General features: G+C 38.2%; 1 protein-coding gene across 3 annotated transcripts in view; it reads left to right on the top strand.

The window, feature by feature from the left end:
- The window catches only part of ubr4 (ubiquitin protein ligase E3 component n-recognin 4), a 52855-nt gene that overhangs the window by 5177 nt on the left and 28929 nt on the right, over positions 1 to 18749 (top strand). For 2 of the 3 annotated variants that reach the window (XM_069660805.1, XM_069660804.1), the window contains exons 10-36: positions 403 to 462; positions 624 to 814; positions 1091 to 1190; positions 3556 to 3693; positions 3909 to 4026; positions 9180 to 9367; positions 9517 to 9673; positions 9801 to 9886; positions 10026 to 10195; positions 10602 to 10881; positions 11093 to 11225; positions 11751 to 11830; positions 11908 to 12036; positions 12291 to 12473; positions 13039 to 13161; positions 13256 to 13485; positions 13645 to 13763; positions 13875 to 13972; positions 14306 to 14463; positions 14555 to 14761; positions 14978 to 15079; positions 15166 to 15266; positions 15827 to 16214; positions 16464 to 16527; positions 16719 to 16910; positions 17652 to 17722; positions 18174 to 18366. In XM_069660805.1, the coding sequence (XP_069516906.1) occupies positions 403 to 462; positions 624 to 814; positions 1091 to 1190; positions 3556 to 3693; positions 3909 to 4026; positions 9180 to 9367; positions 9517 to 9673; positions 9801 to 9886; positions 10026 to 10195; positions 10602 to 10881; positions 11093 to 11225; positions 11751 to 11830; positions 11908 to 12036; positions 12291 to 12473; positions 13039 to 13161; positions 13256 to 13485; positions 13645 to 13763; positions 13875 to 13972; positions 14306 to 14463; positions 14555 to 14761; positions 14978 to 15079; positions 15166 to 15266; positions 15827 to 16214; positions 16464 to 16527; positions 16719 to 16910; positions 17652 to 17722; positions 18174 to 18366 (4059 nt within the window). The remainder of the gene's footprint in view (positions 1 to 402; positions 463 to 623; positions 815 to 1090; positions 1191 to 3555; positions 3694 to 3908; positions 4027 to 9179; positions 9368 to 9516; positions 9674 to 9800; positions 9887 to 10025; positions 10196 to 10601; positions 10882 to 11092; positions 11226 to 11750; positions 11831 to 11907; positions 12037 to 12290; positions 12474 to 13038; positions 13162 to 13255; positions 13486 to 13644; positions 13764 to 13874; positions 13973 to 14305; positions 14464 to 14554; positions 14762 to 14977; positions 15080 to 15165; positions 15267 to 15826; positions 16215 to 16463; positions 16528 to 16718; positions 16911 to 17651; positions 17723 to 18173; positions 18367 to 18749) is intronic. The other variant, XM_069660806.1, reaches the window with a different exon arrangement.

The following is an 18749-nucleotide window of genomic DNA, read 5'->3' as shown; positions in this document are numbered from 1 at the left end:
GTCTGTGTGAATGAGACGTGTAGTGTAAAAGCAGCTTTGAGTGGTCGTAAAGACTAGAAAAGCGCTATATAAGCACAGTCCATTTACCATATCTTGAGTTACATAAAACATTTTTTATTATATGACATAAAACTATGTACTAACTTGTGAGTTTGATACTCAAAAGTTTTAACTTAGGCATAGATTATGTTTAACTGACCTAAACAATAAAAGAAATGTGGGATCTTACGTTTTTATTATGACTGGATGTACATAAAGGTTATCATCCCATATTTTGACATTGCATGAAATCTACTCATGTTTTTTTTATAGTCTTTAATGACTACCTTACCTTCCTATGTACCTCTACAAGATACTGTACATTCAGAAAGGTAACATGTACAATATTTGTGTTGACAACAGCTGGAAATCTATGAAATGATTGGACAAGCCATCAGCAACTCTCGCAGAGCTGGAGGAGAGGTGAGGATCAGGTTTTAGTGCTATAATATGTGTAACATAATCATACTAGTTTAGTACCTTTATCTGTACCCCTTCTTTTTACACATCTTTGTAGGACAAAATTATGTCTGTTTAATAAAGAAATGATGGTGATTGCTCTTTTACTAATTTGTGTACTACAGCATTATCAGAACTTCCAGCTGCTTGGGGCCTGGTGTCTTTTAAACAGCCTGTACCTGATTCTTAACCTGAGCCCAACTGCCCTGGCCGATAAAGGTAAAGAGAAAGATCCTCTGGCTGCCCTGCGTGTCCGGGATATTGCAGCTCGCACCAAGGATGGCGCAGGATCGCCTAAACTTGGTCCTGGCAAAGGGTAATTCCCAAAGAATATATAAGTTAATGTTGTGTCGTTTTGGCTCAGCTTTGTCTTTGATCCTTCTCTAAATAATTTCCATGGGCCTTAGTGGCAAGAAAGACCTATATTTTAAATTTGACTAATCTGGGTATATAGTGAGTTTGTTGGCTTATTTTTGAATTCAAAATCATGGACAGCATATTTTTGTGATGCTTATTACTTCTCAAGGAACACGATTACACTAAAGGTTATTTGTATGCATTAATTACTTTGTCTAATTTGTTTTTCATTTAGACACCAAGGATTTGGAGTTTTGTCTGTTATCTTGGCCAACCACGCCATCAAACTTTTGACTTCACTTTTCCAGGATCTGCAAGTTGAGGCTCTGCACCGGGTATGTGAAACAACAAATAATAACACTTACTCTTTGTTGCATTTTCAAGAAGATTTCATCATTTTACATTTTGTCTTATGCCTAAGCCACCTTGTCTACCTGAGCAGCACCACTTCATTTTGGCGCCCATATTAACAAACACACAGTGCGGGTTAGCTACTTATGCACAGCTGCAGCAATTCACTCTAGTGCATCTAGTGTAGTATAGTGTTATAGAGGAATGTAGTATTTTGGGTGTTATTTCTTTTTTTCTTATGTGTTTTGCATGCTATTCTCACCAAAAATAGATGGTGAAAATAGTCTGATAATGCAATATATTACACTTTTATTATTAATTATTCTGCCCTTTTCCCACTTTTAATTTCTGAATCTCTAGAATATATCACAGACACTAAAATATAATATATATGTGGGGTAGAGCATTTGGAGGCATATCAATATTCAAATATTCTATTTTAAAAAATCGTTATATCCGGTTAACCTAACTAATAATAATAAAATAATATAGCCTGAAGTGGACCAACCATGGGGGCAAAGGGAGTAGCTGCCCCAGGGCCCACGCCCAGTGGGGGCCCACTAATAAGCTATGTTTCAGTCATAGGGCCATATCCTACACCCTGCCCAAAGTGCTGTAGCACACAGCTTTATTTTTCACCCGACAGTCTACTCTGCTATTTAAAGGGCGCATTAGTACGATTGGCATACATCGGCGACTTTGTTACTCACACAGGGACGCACAGTAGCACTCTTCCTCATAAGGAAATATCAGTGCATTTTCTGACAGTAAAATGAAGTTGTTTAGGGAACAGAGGACCGTGAGACGGCAACCCTTTGTTTCCCTCGTCTACTCACATCATACTGCTTTCGGTTTGGTGCTGATCTGGTGATGCCAGAAGATGCTTACTGCTGCCTCCACACATGCCTGCTTCACCTCAGGGAGTTTCCTGCTTGAGCCCTGCACGGACTAAAAACAGCCAGAGACCAACACTAAGCTCTCCATCATGCACGCTCATTCTGATGCATGTTCTCTCTAATAAAGGCAGAAACAGACACACTCTCACACACACGGAACTAAGAGGTATATTTATTATAAACCTCAAACATAACTACCTACCTTTGGCACTGACAATCGTGCCCACAGATATTAATACACTGTCCAGTATCCATTATGCATTCACTGGAGAATACAGCCATGTGACCCAGCAGCAAAAATAAGTAAAAAAACATTTAGAGCCAACTGTCTTTGATTGCATCTCCTTCTATCCCATTTTTGGCCCATCCAGTCGAGGCAGATGGCTGTTCAACATGAGTCTGGTTCTGCTCGAGGTTTCTGCCTGTTAAAAGGAAACTTTTCCTTGCCAATGTGCCGAATATTGCTAAGTGCTACTCATGGTGATCCATGTTGGGCCTCTTTTTAAATAACATAACAAAGAGTTGGTCTAGACCTGCTCTTTTTGTAAAGTGTCTCGAGATAACTCTGGTTATGATTTGGCGCTATACAAATAAAATTTGATTTGATTTTGATTTGATTTGATTGTAAGCACACAGAACTTAAATAAACATAAGATCCTGTCCGATCCTGACAGCGTGTCTGGAGATTTAAATAATGAATGAGGTTACGCTGCTGTGCCAATTTTCTTTATTTCTATGTTTTATATATTTTAAATGATATTGGTATACACGTTTTAATGAACGATATGTGATTGATATAGCTGATGACTAATATTAAATTAACTTTAGGCGAAAAAAAAATTAACAAGCTACAGCTGTAGTTCGAATACCCTCGTCATTTAGAATAATTGAATATTCCAATATCCGGGCCCATCCCTTATGTATAGTTTTTTTTTAACTCAACCCTTGTTGTATGCATTTCAGGTTTCTGTCTGAACTTATTTTACATTTTAATAATTTCTTATAATGAAATTAATTGAAACATTACATCATTGATTGCTCTTATCAAAGGCAAACTCAATGTAAGCAGCAACTCTGTTTGTATGGAAAGGCAAGCAAGCTGCAGGAGCTCAATAAAGTAACCTTCACTAACAGTTCGAGGAAGTGTAGCCCAGGTGTTGGTGATGTACTTCTGGCCTATATTACATCATGACTTTGCTTTATGAATAGCTTCTCAGTTTTTTAACCCATATGTCCCATTCTTCACTGTCAACAAAAGCAAACAAGTTTGTAACCGAGTCAAATTTTGAGTTATTAAAAATAATCTATTTTGTTTCATTTTATCTGAGTAAATGTTTGTAATTTTAATGTTTTGATCTAAACATGCTTGAAAAACCTGTAATAAACGTATGCAAAAGGAACCTTCTATTCGTTGAAAGCCATGGTCCTCATTCCAATTCCCCCCCATCTGCAGGGTTGGGCGAGTGATGGGCCACCAGCAGAGCTTAACATCATGGCACAGAGCACTTCCATACAGAGAGTCCAAAGGCTCATCGACTCTGTGCCCCTGACCAATCTACTGTTCACCCTTCTCTCCACGTCTTACAAAAAGGTGCAATAAATGTATACTTACAATCCTGTTATTTGCATTATTGCAAGTTATGATATTATTTTTACTACTGCTACCAGAAAAGTACTTGAACAGCATATATTTCATAAATGATTGTGGTTTATAAAATTGTTATCTGCTCTGATAGTGAACAATTGAAATCATACAATTGAAAAATGTGACCATCATTAATCCTGTTCCCATTCTGCTTCCATCAGGCTTGTGTTCTCCAACGCCAGAGGAAGGGCTCAGTCAGCAGTGATGCCAGCGCTTCTACAGATTCAAACACCTATTATGAGGATGATTTCAGCAGTACAGAGGAGGATAGCAGTCAAGGTACTTCATCATTCTGGATTCAAGCAGTTGCTTCTTCATTTCAGAAAGCCTCCTTTAAATTCCAAGTTAATGCTTTTGTATGCCCTCACATAGCATCTTTAGGTTTGGAAACTATTGTACACAAATCAAATGTACATATAAAAAATGTATAGCAACAAAATAGGTGAAGCAAAAGAGAAGCTGGGGATATTGGGGTGTTGGGTGAAATACAACTTTAATCTGGCTAAAATGTCTCTTTACAAATGATCAATAATATTTATGATGTACATTTTTAGGATGCCTGATATATCAGTTGGCAGTTTATTATTGGCTGATAAGTGGAAAATATAAGTTATTGTTATTGTTCCCATAATGGATTTTCTGCCTATTATGCCTAGTACTCTGTTATTCAAATTGGCCTTTCTGTGTAAAAGGTACAAAGATGGAAAAAGGGGGCAAAGTTGTTCTGCTGTTAAGCCTGCAGCAGAAGCATTAACAGAGCAAAATTAAGGTCTATCTAAAGGGGGGAGTGGGCAGGATGGGACAGTGCTTTGTATGCGTGTGTGAGATGCCTGTATGTCAGTCTTTTTTCTCCCGCAATGCAGACATGCTGTGTAAAATTACAAATTGTGGCAGCATTTTGAGGGCGTTACTAGGCCGCCTGTTAACAGAAGGGGCTAAGACATTTGTGGATGACCCTGCTTGTTATCCATAACACAAACTAAGTTTGAAAATAGGAGTTATGTATTACACCTGTTGAACAAGCAGATCACAAACTTGCAAAATTACGCCGTCTCAGCTGCTCTTGCTGCAGACAACTAATTAACTGCAGAAAGTGATGACTGATTGACAGTTGGACACTCTAGGTAGCAGCCTCTGGCATCAGTGTGTGAATGGCTGAATGTGACATGTAGAGTACAAGCAGCTTTGAGTGGTCGCAAGCATAGAAAAGCGCTATATGTAGAAAAGTGCAGTCCATTTATTTGCTCCCTCTTTATTTGCATTTTTTACATAAGGGATTGATTTTTGAATCACTGTCACATTCAAACGCTGATTGTATGTAACAGTTTGAGTATCTGAAGATTTGTTGAATTGTAGTCTTTCAGGCTGAGACAAATCAGCTACTCCTCTACCAGTGGCACCTGCCTGCAGTTGGCAAGACTCAGACAGAGGAGAGGAGGAATTATTCTACTGTTAGCCAGTTTAATGTAAAAGTCTTCCAGCTATTTATAAAACAAAATTATTTGCTTTAGGTAACCATTAATAAGTCCAACCTTGAGTAAAGATGTTTGTTTTTTTCTATACATGCCAAGGAGATAAAGTCTTAAATTAAATAGTCTGGATATCTGGATAGAAATGCCATGTTATTACAAGTTAATAAATGAATGTGTTCTTTACTCTAGTGATGGTAAATTCTCTTATTAGTGGTATTGTATATGAAAAATACATTTGTCAGTCTATTTCCTCTTCACATTTTAACCTTTAAGATGAATATTATTGGTTATTGTATCAAACCACATCAGATGATAAGCAATTATCATTATCAGGCCTGAAATTCTATATCATTGCATCCCTAATAAATTTGATTTAGTAGAAAGAGATTTTAGTGTTCATGGACCATAAAATGAACGTATGATCAAGCAATGATGTAAGTCTAGATGTGACGGAGGTGCACTTAATGTACTTATTACTTAATAGGTAAATTGATGAAGCCAGTATCCCAAAAGCTTTGTGTAATGCCAATAAGGTATGCCTCAGATTTCTCTCTGACAGTGTGGATGCTAGTGCTGAAAGCAGAGTCATGTTTGTGTTTGATCTCTGAGCTAGTGTCAGTGCTGAGCTGTATCAGTCAAGCAGGTCAGTGGATCAGTCAGGTTTTGGCTGCAGTGAGAAGGGTAAACACATACACACTCATGCAGTAATGTAATAGTAATTTTTTGTCCCTTCATCACACAATGACAGGGTAGTTGACAGTGTCTACTATTTCAGCAGAGAGAAGACAGGAGAAGACAAGTGCAGCTTGTGTCTCAGGTCAGCAGTTTTCTGTCCTCAGGTCAAAGACTTGGTGTCCACTTCACTGTCCTAGATTCATTTTGTTATTGTATGTCTCACAATTTAGGCTCTGAGCTGTGGCCCTAATAGCTTAGAAGATGACTGAGCCACAGATGTAGAAGCTTTAACAAAACGGTCTCAAAGGTTTCTTTGAAATGAAAATGACACAAACTCAAATTTGATGTTTTGTCAAAGAGCCTCATCTGTGGCTTAATGTGTTTCAAAGGATAATACCAGTGATGACATGTTGGTGCTCATAATTCATTTTACAAGCATTCAAATCTTTGCTTAGAGCTAGGTGATGAATGGAAAATTCAGCGATTTCAACATTCACAGTAACAAACTAAATATTGCGGCTCTTGGTGTTTCAAGCAAAGTTTTCCCCAGGTGCTTTCGAGAGCTGTGTCCTTTAACATCACCTATTTGTTATCCAGCCTGTGCCTCTGACTTGTTCTGCCCTAAAAATTTCCACTTCAAACTTTACTAATTTGGCAATCAAAAGGAAATGATTATTAAATTGGTTTTGTGATCATATAACCTAGCCCAACTTTTATATCTGTAATATTATTTAGATCATCTTATTGTTCTTACTAGTAACTGCATTACTTGTCACACTCTTGTGTGTCTTTAGTATAAAAACAATGTAGGACCCATGTCAAAACAGCGGTATTATTCTTGAATATGATAAATTCAAGTTGTGCTTGTAAACTATGGGCTTAAAAACACTTTGCTCTCACTCATGCTGTCACTTGAAAAATTATGATTTTTTTTTATGTTGCATGCAAATGTGAATATCAACTTAAAGTGATATTCTATAATACAACACTTAAAAATATTTTACTTGTTTAAACACCACTCGCAAGGATAAGCGTGAAAGGTCAGTATGTTGCTAGTCAGATGGAAAGCGAAGGCACACTCTTAGTGGACCAACCCATGGGTAATAAAATTATCTTATAGAACACCAACCATCCAATGGGAAAGGAGCCAGAGCTAGTGTGGGAGGTTGTGTGATTAACTAGATATAGTTGGGCGCAACCTGTACATACAGGATAGGGGATTTCCTGAAGTTGTCTAGAGTGAAATGTGACTCAAAAGAAGTCAATCAAAAATTGAAGTGAGGATGAAGGCTTTCTTTTTACTTTGCCTGTGCAACAAAGGTGTCCTATAGCATATGGCCATCTTGGATTTTCCAGGTAGGGTCCTGGGAGGCATCTTCTGATAAGAGGGACCCCCCTATTCTGAACTTGAGCGGTGCTTTGTAAAAGACATCATTCATTGTTTAGCACTAGTGCTAAACAATTTAATTGTTGTTCAATTTGTTGTTGTTTAGCACTAGTGCACTAGTGCACTAGTGCTAAACAATTTATTGAAATTAATTCGAAATCCAAATATGGGCTACCGCAATTTTCAAATCGTAGGAGGAGCATTTTTTTTTAAGGGTGAAATGTGTGTTTAAAAAACCATTTTAATGTTCTGGCCTACACATCATACACAGACGAAACTGTCGCATATCTTTGCTTGGTACAGATCCCTGCAAAAATCACACTATAATCACTTATTTATATTTTTCAATGAAAATGAGAATAATGATGACAAAATTATCATTCCCCTTAATATCGCAAATCATATCTAAATCACATTATCGTTATATTTTTCCAAATCGTTAAGCCCTATTTAGTTCACCCTCACTACAAGTTGGGTAACAGTAGTGCTAAGACCATCTGGCAGAAGCCTCTGTCCGCTGAAGTCCCTCCTCCCAATTGAAATTTGGGTTGTAGAATTATACAGTTGTGTTAGAATGAAGTGAAACCTTTTGCAGCAAACCAAAAAACATTATTTTGGACATCTAGATAGGGAAATAGTCAAGCTGACGAAAGAAGCCTTTAGGCCCTCCAAGATAAATATTTCTATGCACATTTTCATACATGCATGCAATAGTCACATTGTAAGATGTCGAACTATGGAGTTTTAAGTATGGTTTCACTATAACACACAAGACACTGAGTGCTGTGCTAGTAGAGTCTGCATATCACCCGACTGTTAACATGCATTTGATGCAGCTACTGTCACATATAATGTCACCATGATGCTAGAGACACGCATTTAGTTATGCAAAATGGTTTTTGAATGCATGCATTTCTGGGTGCTGGTTAAAAGAAAAAAGAACTACTGTCATGCTGCTACATTGTGACACTAAAACGCACATTAAAAACTGGCAGTATCCAGTTCTTATTGACATGCAGATATAGCATCTATATAACATCATCACAATTACTAGATTACATGTAAATACAACATTTACAAGAAGTTGAAGCTGATATTTTAGAGTGGCAGAGGGAAGATTTAATTGTGGTCGAAATTGCATCACAACCTAAATTTGGATAAAAGCATAGATACCACATTGCATGATTTTTTCTAAATTATTCAGTACTGTTTTTCACAACTTATTTAGTTTTTTACATTTTATTTCACCATCCCTGAATATAACACACAAAAGCTACTAGCTCAGAGCAAATATAGTGGTTTGCAATAGATAGTCACTGAAATAAAGTCTTGAATGTGTTCATGCACAAGAGCAAGACTCTGTTTTTTGAGTGTACACAAAAGCAGGTTTGACCACAACATAGCATGCTATTTAAATGGTCATGCTTTTTTAACAGTATCTGTAAAAGAACTCAACTTTGTTTAATTTTTGTTTTCCCCTAAGCCATCAAGCTAAAGTAAACAATGCAGTATTATTTTGGTAATTTTGTGGAAAATATATAATTTTTTTGGAGCTCCACAAAAATGAAAACATTAAGTGCCTGTAATAATTTAGTGTAAACTATTAGTTAAGAAATGCATTCAAAATCAGTTAAATAATTTAAAGTGGATGTCTTTAAAAAATGATCTCAAGTATTCCTCTTTAAGTGGATATTCACCAACAGGACATCACTATATGTTCACTATTTACTGCAGTCTTTGTCCACCACCTGCAAAGTGTTGTAGGTGTCATAAACTAGTTTGAAGCTTTTAACGTTTTGTCTTTTGATGTCACCAAAACCACTTCACAAATGTCTTTTAAGTCTAATTTCTCTCCTACGCTCTTAAGAAATGTGTATAAACTATTTGCCTTTTTGCAGATGATGATAGTGAACCGATCTTGGGGCTTTGGTTTGAAGAGACAATATCACCCACAAAAGACAAAGTCGCTCCCCCACCCCCTCCACCTCCCCCACCATTGGAGACCTCTCCTAGACTGAAGAGTCCCAGCAAGCAGAATCCAAGCGAGAATGGCAACATTCTAGCCGGTCGTAAAGATCCAGAACTGGTGAGGACATATTTTTTAGTTTATATGCTGCTGCATTAAGTTCAGAGTAAACGGCACATATGCTTTTACATGTAGCTATTTTTCCTTTTGAATGTTTTTTGGTCTGAAAGTATGACAACCCAGCCACTCAAAATTGCTTGTTCCTATAGTTCCTCAGTTTGGCCTCCAGCATTCTGAACTTCATCACCACCTCAATGCTCAAGTCCAGGAACAACTTCATCCGCAACTACTTGAGCGTGTCTCTAACAGAGCAACACATGGCTACACTAGCCAGCATCATCAAAGACGTGGACAAGGATGTCAAAGGTATGCCAGATAAACAAACTGCTAAATATGCCAGAAGTAACTCTTGTGTCCTTTTGGTTGCTGTGTAGCCCATAGTAGGTAGACGGCAATGCATGCCACTAGGTTTAATGCACTTCTTTCTCCCCAGGCTCCTCAGATGAGGTGTTTTCCTTGGCTCTGTATCACTTCAACCACACCCTGGTAACATCAGATCTTCCTTCTCCGGCACTGCAGGTAAGAGGATTTTTTTTGTTTTGCCAGAATATTGTTCAGCAACAATTAAAATCTCTGCAACTAACTAAATTGAATAAACACATTTATCAATTTGGTTATTCAATTTTAGACTAACTATATCTTTTTTTCTCATTTTCAGAGCACCCTTCTTCAGCAGTTAGGCGTTGCACCCTTTTCAGAGGGTCCCTGGCCTCTATACATTCACCCTCAATCATTATCGGTGCTCTCCAGACTTCTCCTCATATGGCAGCACAAAGCCAGTGTGCAAGGAGAACCAGATGTCCCTGAGTGTATGAAAGTCTGGGAACGGTATGAAAACTTAAACTAGTCCATTGTGCATATTTGCCCGATATAACTTCTTTCGATGTTACCATACCATTGGTGGACGGCTCCTCTCTCTTCGCTGCAGGACAGAGAGATATAGAAGATCTTTTGTACCCACAGCCATCAGACGTTTTAATTCTTTAGTAAATGGTAGATGAGATGCCAGACAAATGAATTTCCCTTTTGTGATCAATAACGTTATTGTTATTGTTATAAAATCTTTTTTACCATTTAGTATTGTCATTGTTAACCATCAAGTTACAGTACTTAAATAACTAGTGAAAAGAAATTCTCATTTAAGTTTTCCAATGTATATCAATATTCAAGAACAGACGCCACACACCTTTTTAGAGACATTTTTTAAAATCATATTATTTGCTATCTCTTGTAGATTTTTGGGAACACTGAAGCAGCACACGATACAGAGTTCTGTTCATGGAGAGGATGATCTTAACGTGGAGCACCTCCAGCTCCTGCTGCTCCTTTTCCACAATCTGTCAGAGCGTGGTCGAAGGTCGGTGCTGACCCAGGTCACCCAGGCCATCACTGAAGTGGCACAGAGCAGAGACTCCCAGCTGAAGGCAGTTCCCCTCAACCTGGCCCGTCTGTGTCTGGTTTTTGATTACCTGTTGCGCCACTACTCCAAGGCTCCGTTGTACCTTTTTGAACAGGTCAGTTGCTTAATTTCTTATGGTGGTTGTCCTAAGTGTGTATTTATCTATTTGATTTATACAGTATATTTGTTACTATTTTTCTATTCTGTACAAGTAGCATAATGTCCAGCAAATGCATTCATTTAATAATCTATCAATCTAAAGCAACATTGATGACTATGTGGGAGGCACTGTGATGACTTCTCTCTGCCATGATCATTATTTATAGGTGCAGTATAACCTACTCACCCCACCATCAACTGGGCCAACTTCTGTTCAGGAAGGTGGCAAACGCAGCAGTCTCCCACTTTACTATGGATTCAAAGAGGTGGAGGAAAACTGGGCTAAACACTGTTCAGCTGGTAAGACAGTGAATATGATTAACTTTTGCCAACCAGTTGCTTGGTTTGTTTTTTGCCAACCTTATATTTAAGGACCCACCAAAGTCATTTATTCTTCCAAGTATTCATTATTTGATGACATTGATCTCCTGACTTGCAACTTATCTCGATGCTTAATTCACTGAAAAATGATGTCAACTCATTTTGTTGAGTGTAGTGAGTCTGGTTAAACATCATAAAAAGACATGGAACGTAATGCATATACATTACTGTGAAATAATATTGAACTAATTGGGTAAGTATTTTGTCTTGCCTCCATGATTATTGGCTGAACACTGCTGTTCATAGAGTAAAATTAAATGAGAGAAACAATGTATACAACAGGATTTAACAATGAAAATTTAAGAAAAAAATGCATAAACCCTCTGTGAAACCTTCACATCAGCATGTCATATTTTCTGTATTATTTTTTTCCTTATCTGTTAAGAGCATGTGACCCTGGAAAGAAAGTAATATTCTGTTTTTAACTATTTCAACCTTTAATAGATTCAAACGTTCAACCCAAATTCTACTGCGTTCTGTCCCCTGAGGCATCTGAAGATGATATCAGCAGACTGGACAGCAAAGTGAGACTTTGACCTCTAACAAATATGTTTTCCTGTGCCTCAAGATATCGAAAACATAACTTTTTGTTTCTTGATAGGTCTTTCCCAAACTGTTCAATGGAGCAGTAAAATACGATGAACTGTATGCTTGGCTCATCTCCCTTCTGGTGGCAGGCTCTGAGTTTGACACAGCAAGAAGGCAGGAGAACAAGCCTGTCACTCCTTTGGTGAGAGCACATGACTTGAACTAACCATGAACTGTGTAAACTTAGTGAATTAGCCTTCGATGAACCTCTGTTGACCAAGGCTGCACTTCCTGTTTTTACTTCCAATAAGCCATCCAATTGTTTAATCAACTAAGCACCAGGCAAGGCTTAAGTGTTAACTTACAGTAACTGAACATCAAAGAGACTTAAGCCCTGACTAACCCTTAAATGAGTGTGGATTAAAAAGAAGCATGTTTGTTTATCACCCGACACAGGAGGCATGCTCCCTTCAGTACTACTTCCTGGTACTGTGGAGGATCCTGGGGGTTTTACCACCCTCAAAGGCCTACATTGAGCAGCTAAAGACTGGCTGCAGCGATCCCAGTGAGAGCGACATCCTGCACACACTACGATGGTCCTCACGTCTTCGGGTATCAACCTACGTAAATTGGATCAAGGTCTGTTGACAAATTAAAGTTCATCATAATTTTAACACAACACAACACCAATTTGCACAATAGATGCCAAAACACCTAAATAAGTTTAAATATGAAACATTTAAGTGGCCAAAGACAAAAGTAATAGGGTATGATACTTGTGATCTTTCTTCTCTGCATCATTTATAATCACAAATGCTACTATTAGAGCGCTGGTTCAGCTCAGTTGAAAGAGCAGGCGCCCCATGTACAGAGGCCGAGTCCTCGACGCATCGTCTGCAGGTCTCGGCCGTTAGGTGCATGTCATTCCCCACTCTCCCTTCCCCATATTTCCTGTCACTCTTCACTGTCCTATCAAATAAGGGCAAAATAAAATAAAAAAAACCAAAACAAATGCTACTCTAATTTATATTACATTTTCAATCAAATATATTTAAATTGGGTTGCACAGATGTGCATCTCAGAAATGCTTGACAACTTTTCAGATGAACACAATATACTGCACTGTGTGCTTAAACCTGTAATGTAATATATTGAGTCTCTTTTCATTGGGGTTAAAATTGATGTATGACTACGCCTGTTACAGGAACACTTGGTGAAGCAGGGAATGAAAGCTGACCAAGCAGCCGCTCTGGTTGAGATGACTGCTGCTAAGTGCAGCACTGTAAAATATGATGTGGAGCTTGCAGAGGAGTACATTGCCAGACAGGTAAGGATTACAATGTATTTATTTGTTGACCTGTGTATATTGTTGTGCAAACCAAACATAACTGTCAATGCTTGATGACTTGACTCTGTTGCAGATTTCCACCTTCTCCAGTGTAGACCCGAATGTCATTCTTCCACTTCATCAGTTACCCTCTTTACAAGCCATCTATACACTGGATGCAGTGATCTCTAAAGTGCAGGTTTCCCTAGATGAGCATTTGTCCAAGGTTGCCATTGAGGCAGAACCCCACAAGTCATCTGAGATCACTAAGAACTTGCTGCCTGCCACACTGCAGCTCACTGATGTTTACACGGCCTTTACAAGGTGAGAAACGAAGCAAATCTTATTTTTGTGTGTGTGTGTGTTGTATCTTATTCCTTATTCCTTAAGAGGTCTAATGGTTTTAACCACAAAATCATGAAAAGCATAATTAACAGAAACTAAAGAAATTTGTCATTATCTAACCAAATCTGTTGCGATCAGGTCTTACCTTCTAATGAACATCCCAGAGGAAGGGGAGAACAAGCTTACAGATGCCAAGCTCCAAGGTTATGCTGCAGTTCTATCCATTGGTTCCACCCGCTGCAAGGCCAACATGCTAGGTATTTGAAAGGATTACTTAAGAACAAACATTTTTTAAAGTATAATCACTTTAAGAACTTTTCTGTACACTCAACATTTTACCCTGATTTTTTTTACATGAAACTTCACAGGTCATAGCATCATGCAGAACTTGCCATCAGCTGTACAGACAATATGTGAGACTTGGAACAGCATCCACACCAATGAATTCCCTAACATTGGCTCATGGGTACGTGAATAACGTTGTAATGGTGGTTTCAGTTTTACTAGGATCCTCTCTCTTAGCAGGCGATGTACTCATAATTTAGTTGTCATGCCTTTATTTTAACAATAGGCTTGTGTTAAGTCATTGACTGAATCTGCCCTGAAGGATGAAAATGGTGTTGATTAAGGTGTAAATTTATAGCAACCACTCCTATTCCAATAAACAGCACTAATGAGATCAACTCAAAATTTTATAAACTCACATTACTCTACTGTTGACTGAAGCATGATGTTTTTAAAGCACTTAGTTTTTGTGCCTGCAAACATGAGACTAAAAGTCTGTTTTTTTTATTCTCAGCGAAATGCATTTGCCAATGATACGATTCCCTCAGAGAGCTACATCAGCGCCATCCAAGCAGCTCACCTGGGTACTTTGAGTTGTCAGTCCTTACCACTGGCGTCTTCTCTTAAACACATCCTACTCTCTTTGGTGCGCCTCACTGGTGACCTAATTGTGTAAGTAGTTTTACAGTATGTTGAAATCTTAATCATTTTACATATAAGAAAACGTATGGGGAAAAATATAACTGAATGTTTGCCTCCTCAGGACAGAGGAGCTGAATCCTTCACAGGTTGTGCGCACTTTGTTGCCCCTCCTCCTGGAAAGTAGCACTGAGAGTGTGGCCGAGATCAGCAGCACCTCACTGGAGCGCATCCTCGGCCCATCAGAGTCAGACGCCTTCCTGGCCCGCATTTATGAGCGTTTGGTGACCGGATGTTACAACATCATTGCCAACCATTCGGACCCTAACAGGTGTGACATTATGATAAATATACTTGCATTAAAGATTATATTTTATATTAACATTGAATCAAAACCATATTTGTGCTGGGAAATGGTTGCTTATTCTGATAAAGGTGGTCTCTTAGCTTTGCGCGGCTTTAAGCCTAATTTAGCATATTGGTTTGTTTTCTAGCCTGAAGGTACTCCTATTTTTTTCTGCTCTTTTTTCTCTGATTCTTTTTTTAGTGGTTTGGATGAGTCTGTCCTTGAAGAATGTCTTCAGTACCTTGAAAAGCAGCTCGAAAGCAGCCAAGTCCGCAAGGCCATGGAAGAGTTCTTTTCATTCAGGTATATGCTTAACTAATAACACATAACAACATAACATTATTACACAATTATTACTGCTACCTCACTTATGTGCTTTTTTTTTCCAGTGGAGAGCTTGTCCAGATTATGATGGCGACAGCCAATGAAAATCTGTCAGCAAAGTTCTGTAACAGGGTTCTGAAATTTTTCACCAAACTGTTCCAACTCAGTAAGTCTACTATTTGCATATTAAATTTCTATCTAAAAAGGTTTGAAGGCTGAGGGATGCTTAAAATTCACTATTTTTGAAACGTCTGTACACATGTTATGGTATAAAGTTGTCTTTTACTTATTGGGCAGATGTGAGGCCAGAGTGAAAACCCTGTTATCAGAGAGGGGCTAGAGACAAAAAATGTACATATGTAGTTGCCCTTGATTGTATACATGGAAAGGGGTCGTAATTCTTGTGTGAACATTGGGGGAAAAAACATTGGGGAAGTTCAACCATTTTTACCTGTGCACAGCTGGCCAATAGCTGTGTGAAGTGGTTGTACTTGTCTTTTTTTGTTTTAGAAAGTAACACAAAAGTGTGAGACACAGACTACTGTATTGTGTTGTTGGAAATGTGAAGCAAATTTCAGACACTGTTGGATAATCCAACTAGCTCCAACAAACAATTTGATGCACACTGACAGCTCAAACTGCTCATCAATCAAATTACAAATCTTCATGGCAAATCTTCATATTTTTCTATAATGCTTAATCTAATGGTGTTGCTGTCATACCTAGCGGAGAAGAGTCCAAACCCCAGCCTGCTGTGTCTGTGTGGCTCTCTGGCCCAGCTTGCCTGTGTGGAGCCCTCTCGTCTTCAGTCATGGCTGACACGTATGACAGCTGCCCCACCAAAGGACTCAGAGCAGCTGGAAATAGTGCAAGAAAATCGTCAGCTTCTGCAGCTGCTCACCACTCACATTGTGCGTGACAACAGTCAGGTTGGGGAAGGAGTGTGCACTGTCCTCCTCAGCACACTCATTCCCATGGCAACAGACATGCTGGCCAATGGTGATGGCACAGGCTTCCCTGAGCTCATGGTCATCATGGCCACTCTTGCCAGCGCGGGACAGGGGGCCGGCCACCTGCAGCTACACAGGGCAGCTATCGACTGGTTGACAAGATGGTGAGATACTAGTTTCCGAGACATTCTATTCCCTTATGTACATCAGGGAGCTGTATGATTTGTCTGCAATCAGGGAGCATAAGTCACCAGAAAAATTGCTTGGCAAAAAGACTCTCCTATTAATGACCGTACAACAGATTGAAAAAGTACTTTATATTGGGTGACCCAAAGCATTTTGCAATATCAAGTAACAGTATTATTCTCAGTTTCTAAATAATTATTAAAAGTTGCTCTAATTTTTCTCTGCAGCAAAAAGTATTTAACACAGAAAAATGTCGTGGAAAAAGTGAGCACAAACTTATCCCAAGGAAAGGTATGTTTTTTATATTCTATTATATAAGTTCATACAATTTCTTTATTTAGACTTTATCCAGGTATCAATTTTTTAAACATTTTAAAAACTGGCATAGCACGTTTCCCATTTGGTATTTTCAAAGGTAGTTATTACCATCAGTAATCCTTATCTTTCAAGTTCTTGAAGGATAACTGTTTAATTGATTTCAGCACGCCAGCATGCTGGAATGTTCGTGCCACATCATCTCCTATCTGGCTGATGTGATGAATGCCTTGCGGCAGAGCAGTGGTCAAGGCACCTCAGCTTTGCTGATGGAGGGAGAAGAAAAGGCAATGGAAGTGGACTCGGACTGGGTTGAGGAACTTGCTGTTGAGGAGGATGATTCCCAGGCAGAGGATTCTGTGAGATCTTATCCCTTTCTGTCTATCCTCTAAAGCTGATCATTATTTAGTACATTTGCAGCTGAAACTTCAACAATTTTGTTGACGTTTACATTAAAGTGAACATAATCTCAAGTTTTTTATGATTGGTATAAAAAGCAAAGTGTGGTATGTTAAGAGGATTTTCTTACTGCAGGTAAGAAAAAAAATCCCTTTTGATTAAGTTGTAAAGTATTTCTTGGTTCCTAGTCTAGCTCATGGCACTTTTCAGTCGGAACCAAATGATAAAGACAACATAATGGCTTTGACATCCAAAGAAATCAATTCTTTAAGAGAAAAAGGAGCATTTTCATTATCCAGATTCCAGGAATTTTGGATGTCATTCCTCCACTGATTTAATTAAAAAATTAAAAAATTAAAAAAATGGCCAAGTTAATCTAAAAGAGATGAACACAGTAATAAAGATGACTTCATTTCACATTATTGCTAAATATGTGCTAGGTGTATTGTTTGTGTTCTAATTTCTTCTTCCAGTGGCATTTCTGAAATTCATATTGTGATTGGCAGGAAAATGACAATATTATATATATGGATATACAGTATGTGATATATGATATTAAAACTCTTTATAACTTGATTCATTTTATTGGAACATATTTTAGGAAGTTATGAAGCTAATGGCATTTTTGTTAGCTTTAATACGTTTTTTAACTGTTGCTCAATGGAACAATCCATCCTAAAATATCTGTCATTGTTGGGCAGGATGAGGACTCTCTTTGCAACAAACTCTGCACCTTCACCATCACTCAGAAGGAGTTCATGAACCAGCACTGGTAAATATAAGTATATTATTCACATTATATTTACATTTACATATTTACATTTCAGTTTAATTCTTCAATGAGACAGTAGTTTCTTTTTTTTTCTTTTAATCATGATCATGTTAGTGTTTTTTGCCAGGTCATACATCTTTTGGTACAAACTACAAGAATGTAAACTGATTTGTTTTGATTTTCTAACACATGCCTTACTGCGCCAAAAGTTTCTTTGTATAGTCTAAACTTAACCTGGAAGCACAATATTTCCAGAAACTGAATCTTCTCAACTTAAGATAAACTAAAGTTGTTGTTTTTTTCTTGAACTCTGGGATTGTGGGACAAATACAAAAAAGATTTTGATGTCAGGAAGTTTAAATGTCTGTATTTTGAATTAGTAGGTGCTATTCTTTAATTACTCCATGATTTACTATACACAGTCAAGTCCTGGTCGTTTTTCATCCTGCAGGTACCACTGTCACACCTGTAAGATGGTGGATGGGGTAGGTGTGTGCACAGTGTGCGCCAAGGTCTGTCACAAAGACCATGAGATCTCCTATGCCAAATATGGCTCTTTCTTCTGTGACTGCGGTGCCAAAGAGGATGGCAGCTGCCAGGTGAGACCGAATACCTCAGGTCATCATGGGAAGAGAACAACAGCGGTAACTTTGGCTTGCAAGTCATTCCCCCATTGACTTCCATCCAGTCATTTCATTTGATCAGAGTTATAGCTAGCCCACACATGTGGCCAGAAAATCAGAGAAATCATGTCTTTTGTCAATATTCTGTGTATTGAAAGGCCAGCTTTCCTAGTTAAATCATTGAATGTGCATGTGATGTTGAACAACCCATCAATTGCATTTTACCTTTAGTTTACTGTTAGTCTTCTTTGTTTTCTCAGTATTTTATTCTGTCTCAGTCTTGTGATTATAATGGCTCATGATGCTTTTGTTAAGGTAGATAATGTCTGATAAGTGTGGTTCCAGCATGCATCAAATTGCAATTAATACAGTTATTATTTGTTTTAGTGATATTAACAGTCATG

Source organism: Semicossyphus pulcher, unplaced genomic scaffold (assembly GCF_022749685.1).
Source record: "Semicossyphus pulcher isolate SPU_LCO1_2020_fin unplaced genomic scaffold, fSemPul1.0.p SCAF_13, whole genome shotgun sequence".
In the NCBI taxonomy this organism is placed as follows: domain Eukaryota; kingdom Metazoa; phylum Chordata; class Actinopteri; order Labriformes; family Labridae; genus Semicossyphus; species Semicossyphus pulcher.
Note: the sequence above shows the minus strand (reverse complement) of the source record. Positions and strands in the feature narration are given on the sequence as shown.